The sequence below is a fragment of the Sparus aurata genome, chromosome 7, assembly GCF_900880675.1.
Source record: "Sparus aurata chromosome 7, fSpaAur1.1, whole genome shotgun sequence".
Taxonomy (NCBI): Eukaryota; Metazoa; Chordata; class Actinopteri; order Spariformes; family Sparidae; genus Sparus; species Sparus aurata.
Genome location: NC_044193.1, coordinates 10705279 through 10720038, shown reverse-complemented (window position 1 = coordinate 10720038; position 14760 = coordinate 10705279). Strand labels below are relative to the sequence as shown.

General features: G+C 39.3%; 2 protein-coding genes across 2 annotated transcripts in view; both read left to right on the top strand.

Moving 5' to 3' along the window:
- The first annotated feature begins 990 nt into the window (after positions 1-990).
- Positions 991-10898, top strand: nt5dc2 (5'-nucleotidase domain containing 2). Its single transcript, XM_030424370.1, has 14 exons — positions 991-1442; positions 4309-4493; positions 4581-4655; positions 4764-4819; positions 5333-5426; positions 6332-6460; positions 6862-6922; positions 7006-7108; positions 7217-7318; positions 7451-7532; positions 7741-7827; positions 8722-8862; positions 9678-9742; positions 10251-10898. The coding sequence occupies exons 1-14, from the start codon at positions 1037-1039 to the stop codon at positions 10510-10512; spliced, it is 1848 nt and encodes a 615-aa protein (XP_030280230.1). The 5' UTR covers positions 991-1036; the 3' UTR covers positions 10513-10898.
- Positions 10899-11702: 804 nt separating this feature from the next.
- The window catches only part of rap1gapa (RAP1 GTPase activating protein a), a 64916-nt gene continuing 61858 nt past the window's right edge, over positions 11703-14760 (top strand). Inside the window, exon 1 of the mRNA XM_030422444.1 lies at positions 11703-11784. The gene's annotated coding sequence lies outside the window, so the exon portion shown is untranslated. The remainder of the gene's footprint in view (positions 11785-14760) is intronic.

Sequence of the window (14760 nt, the reverse complement as noted above, 5' to 3'; positions counted from 1 at the left end):
GAAAGTTGAAGCGGGATACGTCACTGCGCAGTGTAGACATACAGTCATTTATCTGAAATCGCCCGTCGGCGGGCGGGTGGGTGCGGAGAGGTTAAAGATTATTGTATCACACACCCAATCCCTTAGTCATCCAAATGATGGCCTGCCTGATCAGCAGACTGAGATCTGCACGTCAAATCATGGACACAGAGATGCACCACAGTACCCCTCCTTCTTCAATTAGATAACATTTTGCTCATATAGAGTTAAACAAGGTTGTTGTCATCATCTTTACTGATTATTTATCACTTTTGAAGGCAAACTCAATGTAGAAAGATAGGACTAGCAGAAGCTGCGTTGGGTAGCTTGTATTCATGGTTATTCCAGATGTTCATTAAGAAAAGACGCTACCTGGGTCAGTCTATGAATTTTTTAGATTTTTTTTTTTTTCGTATTTTATAATCAAACAATAGATTATTTTAAAAACGTTTGCCTATTGGGCCATCCATTTGGCATTATTGGTATTTGAATCAAATATTACAAACAAATGATAAATGATAAAAATCAAATCATTGCTCTGTGCAGCAGAGCCAGTGTTCTTAACTACTTAAGTGTTCCTCATTTTGTTTTATTTACATGTATTCTGTGAAGCTTGTTTTAGGCTTTATTTTAAGTGAAGCACTTTATAACCTTGTTTAGATTAGTGCTATTTGAATAAATAAAGTTATAAGAAGTTTGAATTATTACTGTTATTGTCATTATTATTAAAACCTGTGTCATTGTTGACTTTATGCAAATGTTTTTTGTCTAATATGAAATTGAATACATTGTAGTCAAAGTTCAATATTATAGATTTCTTAAGGACACTAATTCTTCTTAAACATTCCTCTTGTCCCATGTGAAAAACTGTTATGATCATACAGTCATCGTGCAGCTGTGATTGGCTGCGGGGACGACCGCCCCGCCCCTTTAAGCCACGGGGCGTGGTTACATTCCAGCCACGGGTACAGGATGTTTTGATATACAAGTATCACTGTGCTGCAGCAGCAGTTTTTGGATGTGTGCACCGCACGTCGCAGCTCTAAACATGTCTCTAAAGACAGTGGGCACCGCTGTAACCCGTATTCTGTTGACAACAGGAAACAGGACCCCTCCACTCGTGCGATCCCCTAAAGTGAACAGACTTTCTACCACATGCACGCTGTCCGGAGAAGGAAAGCAGGGCCGCGAAAAAACAAAAAGTTTCGACTCCTGCTCGGCCAGGCCCGGTGAGGACGGGCGGTCCTCCTGCGAGCCTCCTCACAGAAGCACTTCTGCGGACAAGAAGCGACCGAAGGAGCCCGTGGGTACCCCGGGTGTCACCGGTGTACGGAGACGGTCATTCACCTCCGCCACAGCAGCTCCGGTGGACAAAAGGTCCTACTTGTGGTCTCGTTACAATGACATGAAAAAGCTGGTTCATGGTAAGCAGACGGTCCGCGCTTTTTGTCTCTTCCATGTCGCTATAATTAACCATCCACGTCACCAGGACCGCACGTTCCCAGCATCAACGATGTTAAAACCGTTAGTGGAGACATTTTGTTCGTCTGCATGTGAGATTGTGTGTTTATCCTCTGCACAACTAACGGGCTGCAAAATCGGACAGATGGCACGTTAATGCTTGTTGGCGATAGTTAACAGCGCCTCCAAGCCAAATCCATTATTAACATAAAGGTTAATTAACTTCATCGTCACGTCGTTTATAAACAAAAGTCAACAGCAAGTCAGAAAGAAGTTGGTTCATGTGTTCTCCCGTGGTTCCTCTATTTTGGCTAAAAACACACGTAAACTTGCTAATGAAAACGCTAGCTTAGAAGTTTCATGTGTAACGTTAACCTAAACTATTTGGTCGGCAAGAACTCATTGTGAAAAAGTTTTTTTTTTCATTAGGGCAGGGCCAATCGCAAGTTAAGCCAAATTTTTTCGAGAAGTTAGTTATTTTCACACACCTCCTAGCTAGACTTGATGTGGCTTTATGCTAGCTCTAAATGAATAAACATGATGGACGTAGGCGAAATGCTTAAGCATGAAAACGGCAAGAATCTTTATAATTAAAAGTGTGATTAGACTTTGCTATGTAGTTTTTGAGAAGAAATCCAGAGGCATAATTATGATATTTACAGTATTTATGAGGTAATAATACAAACTCAGAAATAATTATTTTTTTTCCATAACTCAGTTTGAAGCTAGAAAGTTGGCAGGGTCCGGCAAAAATGTAAACAAAGAAAATCTCCATGAAATTGCGTTGTACTTTTAGGTCAGTTTGTTCAGTCATGAAAACAGAGTTTGTTTGTTTAGGCATAAAATGAAGATCTTTAGCTTCTGACTCTTTAGAAATTCTTTCAGACCTTTAACATATAATATTGCAAAACCACTATCCAAATATATAGATTTATTCCGTCCGTATATTTTTTGTGTATTCATACAGTTGCAGAACAAAAATACATTATTGAGATCCTTATATTACTCTTTATACTTCGATATCAGTAACAAGTAATAACAAAATCTGCATAAATAATACTTGTAAGAAACATATGCACACAAATTACTAATAGTACAAATTCTCATCACAGAGTATAAAGTTCCCCTTCAGTGCTTTTCAAATGATCATTATTACAGATGTATTGACATGCACACCTTTTAATATCTCAACTTGTTATGATGGAGCTGGAATTTAACTATCTGGATTGATTTATTAACAATACATCATCATTTATTTAATGAAAATATGTCTGTATGTATATGTGTAAAATCGTAATCTATGCTAGTGCAGTGTTTCCTCTAAATTCATTCAGCAGTGGTGGACCGACACAGTAAAAACATAACCACCAAAGCTAGATCAAATGGGAAATTACATATTATAGTATAGACAGAACAAAACAAAGAAAAAGGTAAGTTAGCTCTTTAGTCATGATGAAAATCACTAAATATAAGCAACAGACAGCTTACAAAGACAGTACTTACAGCGCTAGAACCAAAACTAAGACCAGCCGGGATGGATGCAAAACAAATACCCCAAATTACCCCCTGCCACCACTGCTTCAGAGAAAACACTGTAGTGTAACTATAGCTGTCAGAGAAATGTGGAGTAACAAGTATATTATTTGCCTCTGAAATGTGGTGTAGTATAAGTATGAAGTAGCATTAAATGGAAATACTCCAGTATAGTTAAAAGTACATAAAAGTTGTATTTTGAGTTGAGTCTTTGCATAAATGTACTTAGTTGCAGACCATCACTGGATACATGGCTTTTTTTTACTTTGTTATAAATCTACATTTATTCTGTGTTCACATATAATGATTTTGAATCCTCAGTTGAATATCAAATTAACAAATAACATTCAGACCAATTAAAAGCTCTATACAAGATTCTGGAGAGAGGCAGTTTATTGTTGAGTCTCATTTCCAGGTCATCAGATACGGACTGTCTGAGTTAGGGACTCATCAAATACTCTTTGTGTCATTGTTTGTATTTGACAACTAGGGAATGACCCTCAACGGTCGACAATCTTTTTCCAGAATTACTTTTTGCACTGTTAAAGCTGGTAATTTCGTAGATCTAATGTGGAAGTGTGACTCAGCAGCATGGGAATAAAGGCATTTCCAGGTATAGAGTAGCTTCAGGAAAACCATCGTCAGGGTTGGTACATGCATATTTTATGCCCAGCTGCGGCCTTCATTGAACTGTCCCAGGACAGAAAGCCGTGACCCATTTTCACCTACACTGCAGACTGATAATGACCCAGCTCTATGCACATATTCCAGCTAGGGTTTTAGAGGCTCAGGCAGATTGTAAACTGTTTAATCTGTGACTGTGTGTTAGCTGCATGACTGTTTATGAAAGTCGGCAGCAATACTGATAAATGTGATAATGAAAACAAACATTAGAGGTACTGAATGTTATGCTCCCTGTTCCTTTAAATACTCTGGCTTTTCGAGAGTTGTTCAAAATGTTCTTTTGGATTGACTTAAGTCCACTGGCGAGGCAGTTGATATTCTCCATTACGCAACCTCAGATGAGCTTGCCAGTGACGCTAGATTGAAAACAGCAGTGGAATTACTTCTTTCCTGCCTGCATAAGTGCATAATCAGCAGCTTTCCTAATAAATGAGAACATGACAGATTTTCTTTTTACGTAAAATATGAGTGGCACATTGTGAATGACCTAATCCTACCCTATGAACGTGACTTGTGTTTTGTTCCCTTTACATGCTTTGTTATAGCTGTCTGTCTGATGTGGTCTGCGTTTGTCTTGTTTTGCTAAAACGAGAGTTTCCCATCTGCTCCCAGACCTGATTCCACCTGGTACTTGTAACCTTCTCAACTCCTCCACCATCTTCGCCAACAACGAGGTCAACCTGGCTGAAGTGGACATCTACGGCTTCGACTATGACTACACGCTGGCTCTGTACTCAAATGCGCTTGACACAATGATCTACAATACAGCAAGAGATTTCCTTATTGAACACTTTAAGGTGTGATTTACAGTAGCTTCATTTATAAATTGTACTTTTAAACTGCTTTTCTGGTTAATTTATCCATTCTGTGCTCCTGCTCGACAGTACCCGGAAGGCATCCGCAAATATGATTACATCCCCAATTTTGCTGCTCGAGGTCTTCACTATGACATCCAAAAGGTAATACCTTTCAAGCTAAAATGTGCTATTGGAGAAAGACCAATGTTTACATTATCCTGTACAGGCAATTATGTCCCATAAATGTGAAACTCCTTTCTCCTGCTGTAGGGTCTTCTGATGAAGATTGATGCCTTCCACTACATTCAGTCAGGGACAGTGTATCGGTAAGAGGCTTGTTTGTTGTCTTCCGGCGTCACTTAGCAAGAATGTATTCATGATCAAAACATATAATCAAGAACAGCTGGTCAAAAAAAAAAAGTTGACAATATAGATTGATTGTTGTGGGTGTAAACATGCTCGCCAACCTTGTGACCTAAAAAAAGTGAGAATTTTGAAACCAAGTGAGAGGGGTCCTTCCCTGGTGGTTCTCCCCAAGAACATTTTAGAGACTTCATGTCTTTACTGTAGTGAACGAAAATAACAAAATATTAATTACAGTGCAACATTATTATTATATTAAGTGCCAGCTCAAGCTGTCTTTCCATTTCTCTGTGTGTCCGTCCTCAAAAAGTTGTACAAACCCTTCATGATCATGGCCATCATTTTTAAAAGCTGATGTATAAAGTTTCTTTATCTACATCACTGCAGCTGAAAATGAAAAAATCTGTTTGTATTGTTTGAGAATGCCGTATGGGTTTTTAAAACGTTGTGCATTCATTTATATTTCATGTCCCCAGGGGTCTGAGCCCGATGCCAGACGAGGAGGTCCTTCAGCTTTACGGGGGAACTTACCATATCCCCCTTCAGCAAGACAGTGGCTTCTATGGAAAGGTGAGGTTTTTAATAGTGTACAATAGTTTGATTTCAACAGTATAGTCTATATCAGGGCATTCAGCTCAGATGGACTGGAATATTTGTAGTTGTTTTTAACAGTTGTGTATAGAGTGCTGCCTGACATTCTTTACAGTTATTTCTCCTTACATTCATATATTTTCTGAATGTTTCTTCTCTGTGAAAGTGTTTGGTCTGGCACAGATGGGAAAGCTCTTCTTAACTTTGTGGGATCAACACATCTGTCATAATCCCCTCTGGTCCCTCTCAAACAGGGATGTAATTCAGGATTAAATCTGTGCCTGTCCAGAGATATTTCAAGTGTCTGGCTTTGCTTATTCGTGGCTTTACTATTACATAAGTACCGATGTTGAACCTTGTAATCGTATTTGTTCTATTGTTGATATGAAGCAGCAGGAAGGTAGTGTTCCAGTCCCTAAAAAGCTGGAACTCTGTGTCCAACAAAATAATTTGTTTTTGTCAGAGCGTTTTATAAACCGCACTCCATCCGTCAGGAAAAGCTGAAATCTCTATAGAGCCTGACAGTCACAAACGCTAATCTGACCTGTTTGCTAATTAGGAGCAATTTGGACTCTGATGTTTTGAATCAGGCTCAAACAATTTGATGTGCTTTCCTGCTGCAGGAAGTAAGCCTCCCAGTCTTGTTATTCTCCTTGCGACAGTCGTCCAAATTAGTTTTGGTGTGGTTCCAATCTCATTTGGAGACTTGGCTCAGTTTTCAAGGTAGCCTCTTAGTGAGTAATGGTTTTTTAAATGGGATTAGGAAGTCATCTAAATACCACAGGTAGAATAATGTTAATTGCACAAGTTCACAAGCATTAACTGCATTCCTCGTAAACATGCAAAATGAGATATCAAACATTAAAATATATTTTCTATCACAGGGACCAAAAGTGAAGCAGTTCATGGACATCTTCTCCATCCCAGAGATGACTCTCTTGGCTGTAGCAAATGATTTTTTCATCACAAACGACATTCCGTACGATCCGGTTCACCTGTTCAGGGACGTCTCGGTGAGTATTCCCCAAAACTCTCACGGTATTAAATGTTACACCCTGTTTTTGAGCTGTGGCCTCACCCTGTAGCTCACACTGAGAAGTATACTGTTCTGTTGTATCAGACTTTTTTCACACACTGTGATTCTTCAGCTGGACGCTCAGGAATCTGCTGAGCTCAGAAAATGTTTGCAATGGACTCTGATGGGTAGAACAAGGCACAATGTGTCTGCTATTTCACTGTTACATCTGTTTTGATAAGATCCAAACTCTAAGCTTCTTAAGCACTTTCATAAAATGGACCATTTCTTTTTGTAGTCTGTAGATCTTCGCATACTCGTGCTAGATCAGACAAAGTGCTGTGAAATTGTTGAATAACACAGATCACTTGCTCCATATAACACTTATTCAATCCTCAGGAAGCAATTGGCATGGTTCACCTTAAAGGCTACATGTACAAATGGGTCATGGAGGATCTTGGTAAGAAATCCCTTTCTTCTTTTTGCATCAAGCCGCCACATTGCCTCACACGCAATCACATTACGTCCTGATTCTCTTCATAGATAAGTTCATTCTGAGAGGAGAAGAGACTCATGCAGTTTTACATCGACTGGTCAATAATGGAAAGAAGCTCTTTCTCATCACCAACAGTCCCTTTAGCTTCGTGTAAGTGTACGCTCTCTGTGGCACATGTCTTTGTGACTCCACTCTGACTCATAATAAACTGTTCTGTTGCAATCTGGTATCTATTTTTTTCTTTTTCCCTGTGCACAGGGATAAAGGGATGATGCACATGGTGGGAAAAAACTGGAGGGACTTCTTTGATGTTGTCATTGTGCAGGCAGACAAACCTCACTTCTTCACTGACTGTATCAAGTGAGTAAGTGTTTTGGAAAACATGGTGAATCAGAAATGTTTTTAGGACATTGATACACCTTATATATTCATGTCAGTTTCTTGTTTTGGAGAGCGATCTCAGAATTGTTCCTAATATTGTTACTCTTACAGACCTTTCAGACGCTTGGATGGTAATGGAGACCTTCGGTGGGAAAAGATAAACAGTTTGGACAAAGGACAGATCTACAAACAGGTCTGTATTACTTAAGGCTTCTGTCTGATTCCTCCAAAAGCTAAACATTGGCTGATGTTTGAGCTTAGACCTATTATTCTCTATTAATGTGTGCTGTGTGAAGCTGATACATGTTCAAATTAGTACAAGTTTGTTCATGTTGTGTCTTGTGACTCTTAATATACTCAAGAGGATAACCTGTGGCTTGTGGTTTTTCTTTGTGTTTCAGGGAAACCTGTTTGACTTTCTCAGACTGACAGGCTGGCGAGGTTCAAAGGTTCTCTACTTCGGAGATCATCTTTATAGTGACTTGGCTGTAAGTGTCTGACTGACTGTTGTCATTGTGGCTGATATTTGCAGTATAATATTGTTCATTATTCATCTTATTTCTTTTAAAGATCCTATTTGTAAATTGAATGTTGAGTCTCATTCCCAACTTGTGAAATATTGACACCCTTGGATTGTAGGATGGGTCGGCCAGCATCCCTATGCATCAGTATTTGACGAGTGGTGAATGACACTGAAAAATCAACTTCTCTCACGAATAGAAACTAGATAAAACCATTTAAAATAGAATAAAAGTAGATTTTAGACAAAATAAGATGGCAATACATGTGTTTTGGGTGCATTTAATGGCACGTTTACTTTTTTATTGAGCCAATTATTCTATTTTTAAAGAAAACATGTTTTACTTTTCATTTTTGTAGTGTCAGTCCTCCATACAGGGAACCAGCATGTTCTTTGAAATTAGATTGCTTAATAAAATGCTTGAAGTTGGGCTGCTAGCTGGTTCCTATCTTAAAATGTCAGTTTTTGACCAATGGGCCAAGGGAGTTTCCTTTCTTCTTTTTTTTGAAGCAGAGCGGAAATCAACCAAGATATCTAAAATAGCTTGGTAGGTGATTTATAAACCATGCCACCGATTCACTCATAAAATGACGACATCCAGAATGGTGAAACTAAAGACATTCGGTGATGAAACATGTTCCTGCTAAGCATATTTAGTGTTTCTGCCTGGATAGATTTTAAGTATCATTAATATGTGGAATGATCGGCCTGCCTTGTAGTATATTCCACTTGCTGTGAATTAATTTCCCCCGATGATTTCCACTGCAGCTCTCAACTTAATGCAAATCCTTGATAAGTTTTTGAATGATTCATAATGGCGCAAGATAGAGTTTGACTAAAGGAATTTCACTTGTTGTGGCAGGACCTGATGTTGCGACATGGCTGGCGTACGGCAGCCATAGTTCCTGAGCTGGAGCAGGAAACCAAAGTGGTGTGCACAGACCGGTATGCTCTGAACCTCACCTGGCTACAGGCTTTAACCGGCCTGATGGAGCGCATGCAGGTGAGAAGTTAATCCCAGGATTTTGTGGAGCTTTTTCTCACCAAACAAAAACACTCACACAGTAAAAACACAAGTCTCAACTCAGTTCTATCAAAGTATGCTGGGAGTTAAAGGTAACAGATGTTGAATTTCGTAGCCAGCAGTTACTCATGTTTGGTAAGCCCCAAATTGCTAAATAAACTGATGACAAACCGCACTCTGGACACTCATTTATCATTGGTTCTTGACTCGTATGATGACAAAACAGAACACCAAAGAAACTGCCCAGTCACTAAGCTACTTAAGTCTTTTTAACTTGTTTACATGCCCCATTTGCTTTAATGACAGCACGTACTAGAGCTGGCATGGACTCCACAAGTTTGGCAAAACCTGCTGATTCATGTTATCGCAGCATGATTTGACAGTGTTTTGCAAAGCTTCTTGTCATGTCACAGAATGCTTGGCTTTCTCAGTTCATCAAATGCCCCCATCAAGCGACCGCATCATGACCCCAAACACACCTCAAAGCACTGCAAGAACTACTTGAAATGCAAAGACAACCAAAGACTGCCATGGACTCTTCTCCACAATCACCTGACCTCAACCCCGCTGAACATTTCTGTGACAACATATGGAGCCTTGTGGAACACTGTCGAATCCTGCTGGGATAACACAAGTCATCAGATTTAACACAAACCTGTGGAGTCCATGCCAGTCTTTTAAACTTTTCACTCAAGCTGCAAAATAGAAGTGTTTTGACCAGAGATCTCAGACTTTTTGACCCTACAGTGAACCTTAAAGTTGTGAAAATGATTTTATCTTCTTCATTATCCTAGACACATCGGGACCCAGAGTCTAAACAGGTTTTTCGGGAATGGCAGAATGAGCGAGAAGAACTCAGGTGACTGCAGTTATCTTATGTCAATCTTCATCAACACTACTTTTATCATGTGTTTACCCTGGTCACATCTATAAAGGCACATGACTTAAGTATATTTCTGAGGTGTTTTTGACTTTGAGAATTGTTATGGTACTTGAAACCTCTACTCCACTACATTTACTTGGCAGCTATTGTTAGAATCAACTTCATAGCTTAAATTTTAAGCCCTATTAGGAACATATAAAATGATGTTATTATACAGTAATTTAAACTAACCAACTGTATATTATAAGTTAAAGTCAGTTATGAATATGCTCTTTAATTATTAATGTATCAGTTATATTTATTTTGATATAAAATGAATTATCACTTAATTTTGAGTGTAAGACTCCACTTCTAATTTTGTATTTCTTACTGAGAAGTATTTCTACTTTATTCATGTAAAGGGTATGAATACTCCTTTCACCACAAAGTATATGAATTCTTATCAGAAACATTCTAACTTAGACCCTAACTGTTTATTTTGCAGGGCAATGATAAAGAACTTGTTCAACCCTCACTTTGGCAGCATCTTCAGGACGCGTCACAACCCCACCTACTTCTCCAGACATCTGTGTCGTTTCTCAGACATCTACATGACCTCCCTCAGCTGTCTTTTGAATTATGATCTGTCGTATACGTTTTACCCCCGTCGCACCCCTCTACAGCATGAGGCTCCTCTGTGGATGGACCAGCTTTGCACAGGCTGTATGAAGACGCCCTATCTGGAGGAGATGTCTCACATACGATGAGAGCTGTGCTCCCCCCCCCCCCCCCCCCCCAGTGACTGTTAGGCTTTTATATTTCAGGGTGGGCAAACTCTTGAGAATGCCTGAAGAATCCTTGATGTAGCAGCAGGGTTTCCTTTTAGAGAAGAAGATGCTGCTCAACTCCCTCCACAGGGCAAAGCGTTCTTGCTCTAAACTGTGACCCACTTCCCCAATGAATTCACTAGAGGGTGCTGTAGATTTAGCTTCTTCCATGAATGTATTATGCATCTGTGTGCTATCAGGAGAGCATGTTGTGGTACAAGACTGACAGATACTGTAGTTGCTGCCTGAATAAAAGTGGTACAGAAGTACTTAACAACATTGAGCTCCAGTTGCACAGTTACAACAAATAAATAAGTAAAACCTGACATTTTTGTGTTGATCTCTTTTTTTTAAAACCACTTCACACAGGACAACATTACATTCTAGAGGATAAGTTCACCCAAAAAAAGAAAATTCAATCATTATCTACTCAGCCTTAGCCGTTTGAAGGAAAAGTAAGAGAAGGTTGCTAGTTCACAGAACTTTTTTGAAGGTCCACAACAAAACAGTGCTGCAGAATTCTCCCTAAACAACTGAAATAGCCCCCCCCCCCCCCCCCCAAAAAAAAATAAAAGTACAAAAAAATGGCTCAATACAGCTTGTAGATGTGATCTGAGTCTCCAGAAGCCCTGTGGTCTTAAATGGATTTTAAAAAATAATATTTAAACCCTGGACACATGGTCTTGCACACATGGCTTGAGGCTCAACAGATACAGTGAAGACTGGCTTTTAAAAGGGTTAAATAACACCTTTTCAAGTTAATTTTGGATCTCGGCTCTGGGGTGGGGGAGACTTTAATTATGAATAGATAGAATGAATTTGTTTTTGCATTGTCCTTTTTAACTTCAGCTGTTTAGGAGAATGCTATTTTTGCTGTAGCGCCCCAGAAATGTTTTGCCACAGAACTCCACCTGCCTCTCGATCGTGGTCGAGCAGATGATTACTAAAATGTCATTTTTTTGGATGAACTCATCCTTTAATGTAATAATGAGCAGGTCAATATATAAAGCAAGTTACTGATTACTGAAGCCAAGCGTTGAGAAATAGAGAGTTGTGCATTTAGAGCTTTCTCATTTAAATTGTATTCTTTTTTTTTTTTTTTTTTTTTTTTAATTGGTCGTTTGGTTGCTAGGCAGCGCAGCATCCATTCATCACCACCCCGCGTCACAAACTCATTCACATCCAGCCGCCCGCCTGAAGACAACAGCAAAGGTAGGCTACTGTACTCTCTGTGTACCCGGGGTTTGATTAAATGTCCACAGTGAGTGAGTGGATATTTACTGCTTTTTAATATAGTTGGAGCTGAATAAAGATATCGACGGCAGAGACAGTATATCGTCTTGGTCTTGGTGAAGTTGAGTCGTGCTGTCCCGTGTAGGAATCATTGGCGTGGCCGCTGCTGAGCTCGGTTGTACGGACGTTTGTGTCGATAAAACCGCGTGTTGTTCTGCTATTGTTGGCAATTGTTTATACATTGTTGCATGGCAATATGTCTCCTCTGTTCACGGCCCCCTTTTCGCCCTCGGTAACAGACTGTAAGATCAAAAAGTTTGCTTAAATGACAGTCGCCATTTTTATCAAATTAGACTTCTCGCAAATGGACCGCTTACATCATGTTAGGCTACATGACGATTGTGAAGTTTGGGTTGAATACATTTACTTCTTTTTTTTCTGAAAGATTATATATATGTAGACTACTATAACTGTGCTTTTAAAAAGGGTTTATATACAGTAGGGCTGCACAATTAATTGCAAAATAATCGAAATTGCAACATGACTATCCAAATTGCAAGAACCAGCATAATTTTTTGGGATTATATTCTTTATAATAAGGTAAAATGTGTTACAAAACAGTGTTTTAATGACATTTTAACATCTGTTTGGTAGAGACCCGATACACCACTCAAAATTAGTCAGGGATGTTGCGATATGGGTGCATATGTCACAATGTTTTTGGGGAACAGGAAATATTCACAAAATATAGATTAAAATATGATTCATAAAAAACATTTAAGCGAAATGAAAAGATCCTGATGTCCTGAAATGGGCTGAGTTGCACCTCAGATTAGGGTTGGGCAGGAACTCACCGTTTTTCTCCATGAGACATATCACGACAAAGCTCTAATCAACATGTGGAGATTCACAGTTTTTGTATTGAGGATACTTGAGCCTGCTTTATAAAAAACACAAGAATAATAACACTTAAAGGAGGAATTATATACTGTATATAAAGTATGACATCATTTAAGTTATTGTTGTATTAGTTAATTTTTCAAGTTTTATTGGAGTATATTGAGATTTTTTTCCGCCAAACACTGTTTTTCAAGCACCTGTTTTTATAACAGCATCGTGACATGTCGTGACGTATCCTTCCTTCTTCCCCCTGCCCTATATAAAGCGTCCTTCGCTCTCTTTAAAGGTGCTATTTAAAACTAAGATATTATTATTATCCTGCATGTATGCCTTCGACTTTCTGTATAGATTGCGTTTATGACACCGTTTGACAGCATTTGACATTCAGTGATTCGCTGCACATCAACATTCGTGTTCAAGGTTGTTTAGATTCATGTGACATTTGTGTGACAGATTGACATTTTCCCTCAGTTCTCCATCGCGGGGGCTTGCAGGACTCGCATTCCCTCGGTGAAGAAGAGTGTGTATTTTTCGCATCAACACCTTTTGGCACACTGCTCCTTGGGTGCATTTCGTACCCAGCGTTGAATTCTCCTCGTGTTTCATCCCATAATATTTACTCAATCTTCACTGTGCTTGTGTTCAACTTCCCCCCCGCGGCAGATTTGAGTATCCAACCGAACTGGGAGAAAACAGGTCTCCTCCATGTGATGTTTTGTTCCACTGTGGACTGAAAAAAGGACACACATAGGTGTCAGGACATACCTCATACCTATGTTTTAATTTCAATTAAGTTAAAAATGTTTGTTAAGAAAACTTACTGGTGCTTTCTTACTGTCGGCTCTGTAATAGCCTCAGTTATGCCCTTTCCCGTATATGCTGTTATGCAGTTTTTTAAATTAGAATTATAATCCGCATTAAATTCGTATATGTTGGAGATTGTTTTCGAAAAATGTCTCTATACCTGAGCCCTTATGTCAACCAACCCTTCCCAGAACAAAGTGACGCCCTTTGATACAAAGGTTTCTTCACTGAAAATGCAAGACTATCACATTATCATTAAAAAAAACCTATTATTTTAGGTTGTGAAAAATGAAACCACATCAGGAAAAGAGTAGACGAGGAGCTGAAAGGAATGATCTAGACAGAGCAGACATTAGAAATTGGATCCATCTCATTTCCTGACTATTTTGTACGAGCTACCGTCGCTCGAGATGGTTTCTTTGTGCTTATTAATGAGATATCTCGTTCTGAGGTTAGAAACAGAGAGGCTATCAGCTCGGTTTTGGTCTTTTTCTGGCGTTACAGTATATCTCCTCCGGTTCGATTTCAGCATTAGATGAATTTCTCTGATATCCTTATTTTAAACTCTATGATACCCGGTGCCAGCGCTGCTATCAGGCCCTATTGATTTCTTGTGGCTGGTGATCAAATGACGTAGTTATGATTTGAAGCACACCGCTAAGATAAGTGCTCGGAGAGGTGTTTCATCCTGCGGTGTTAGATTTCTCTTCTTTTTTTATTTTTAGTTTTTAGTGCTTCATGTGATCTCCGGTGGTGCATCTGTGCATCTGCAGGGCCGAGTGGTGATTTAGTTTATTTCATGGCCTCGTGCCTACAGTGAATAAGCTTGCACCTGAGCAGCAGAAGCTGGCAGGATTTTGTTTGTGTGTGAGTCAGCGGACTACTGTAAATGTGGTATTTGGCAAGAAAGCAAGAAAGCCTCAATTTACTGAAAAACAAGAAGTGAATTTGTATATACTGTAATATAGACTTGATTCAGTGATATAGAAACATGTATGACAGTCTCTAAAATGAAATAATTACACAGATCAGTCTTCCTCCTTTGCCAGTGAGCTTTACCCACCCCACCCTCGCAGCTCTTCATCCTTCACTGCCTCCATCCCGGTTTTTTCTCTCGCCACATTTGCAGTTCCATTTCTTCATCCTTTTCCCGTTATCTTTCCATCCCCTACGCTTTTTTCCCTTTCCCATCCTCACTCCTTCATCCTCTCACCCCTAAATCTCTCCCTCCCCTCCATCGGATCTTCATGC

Bases quoted from the DNA above. Each gene is read 5' to 3' on its own strand.
- nt5dc2 (XM_030424370.1), top strand. From the start codon at position 1,037: ATGTGTGCACCGCACGTCGCAGCTCTAAACATGTCTCTAAAGACAGTG. The intron at 1,443-4,308 runs GTAAGCAGACGG...ATCTGCTCCCAG, and splicing joins CATGAAAAAGCTGGTTCATG to ACCTGATTCCACCTGGTACT. The intron at 9,743-10,250 runs GTGACTGCAGTT...TTTATTTTGCAG, and splicing joins AATGAGCGAGAAGAACTCAG to GGCAATGATAAAGAACTTGT.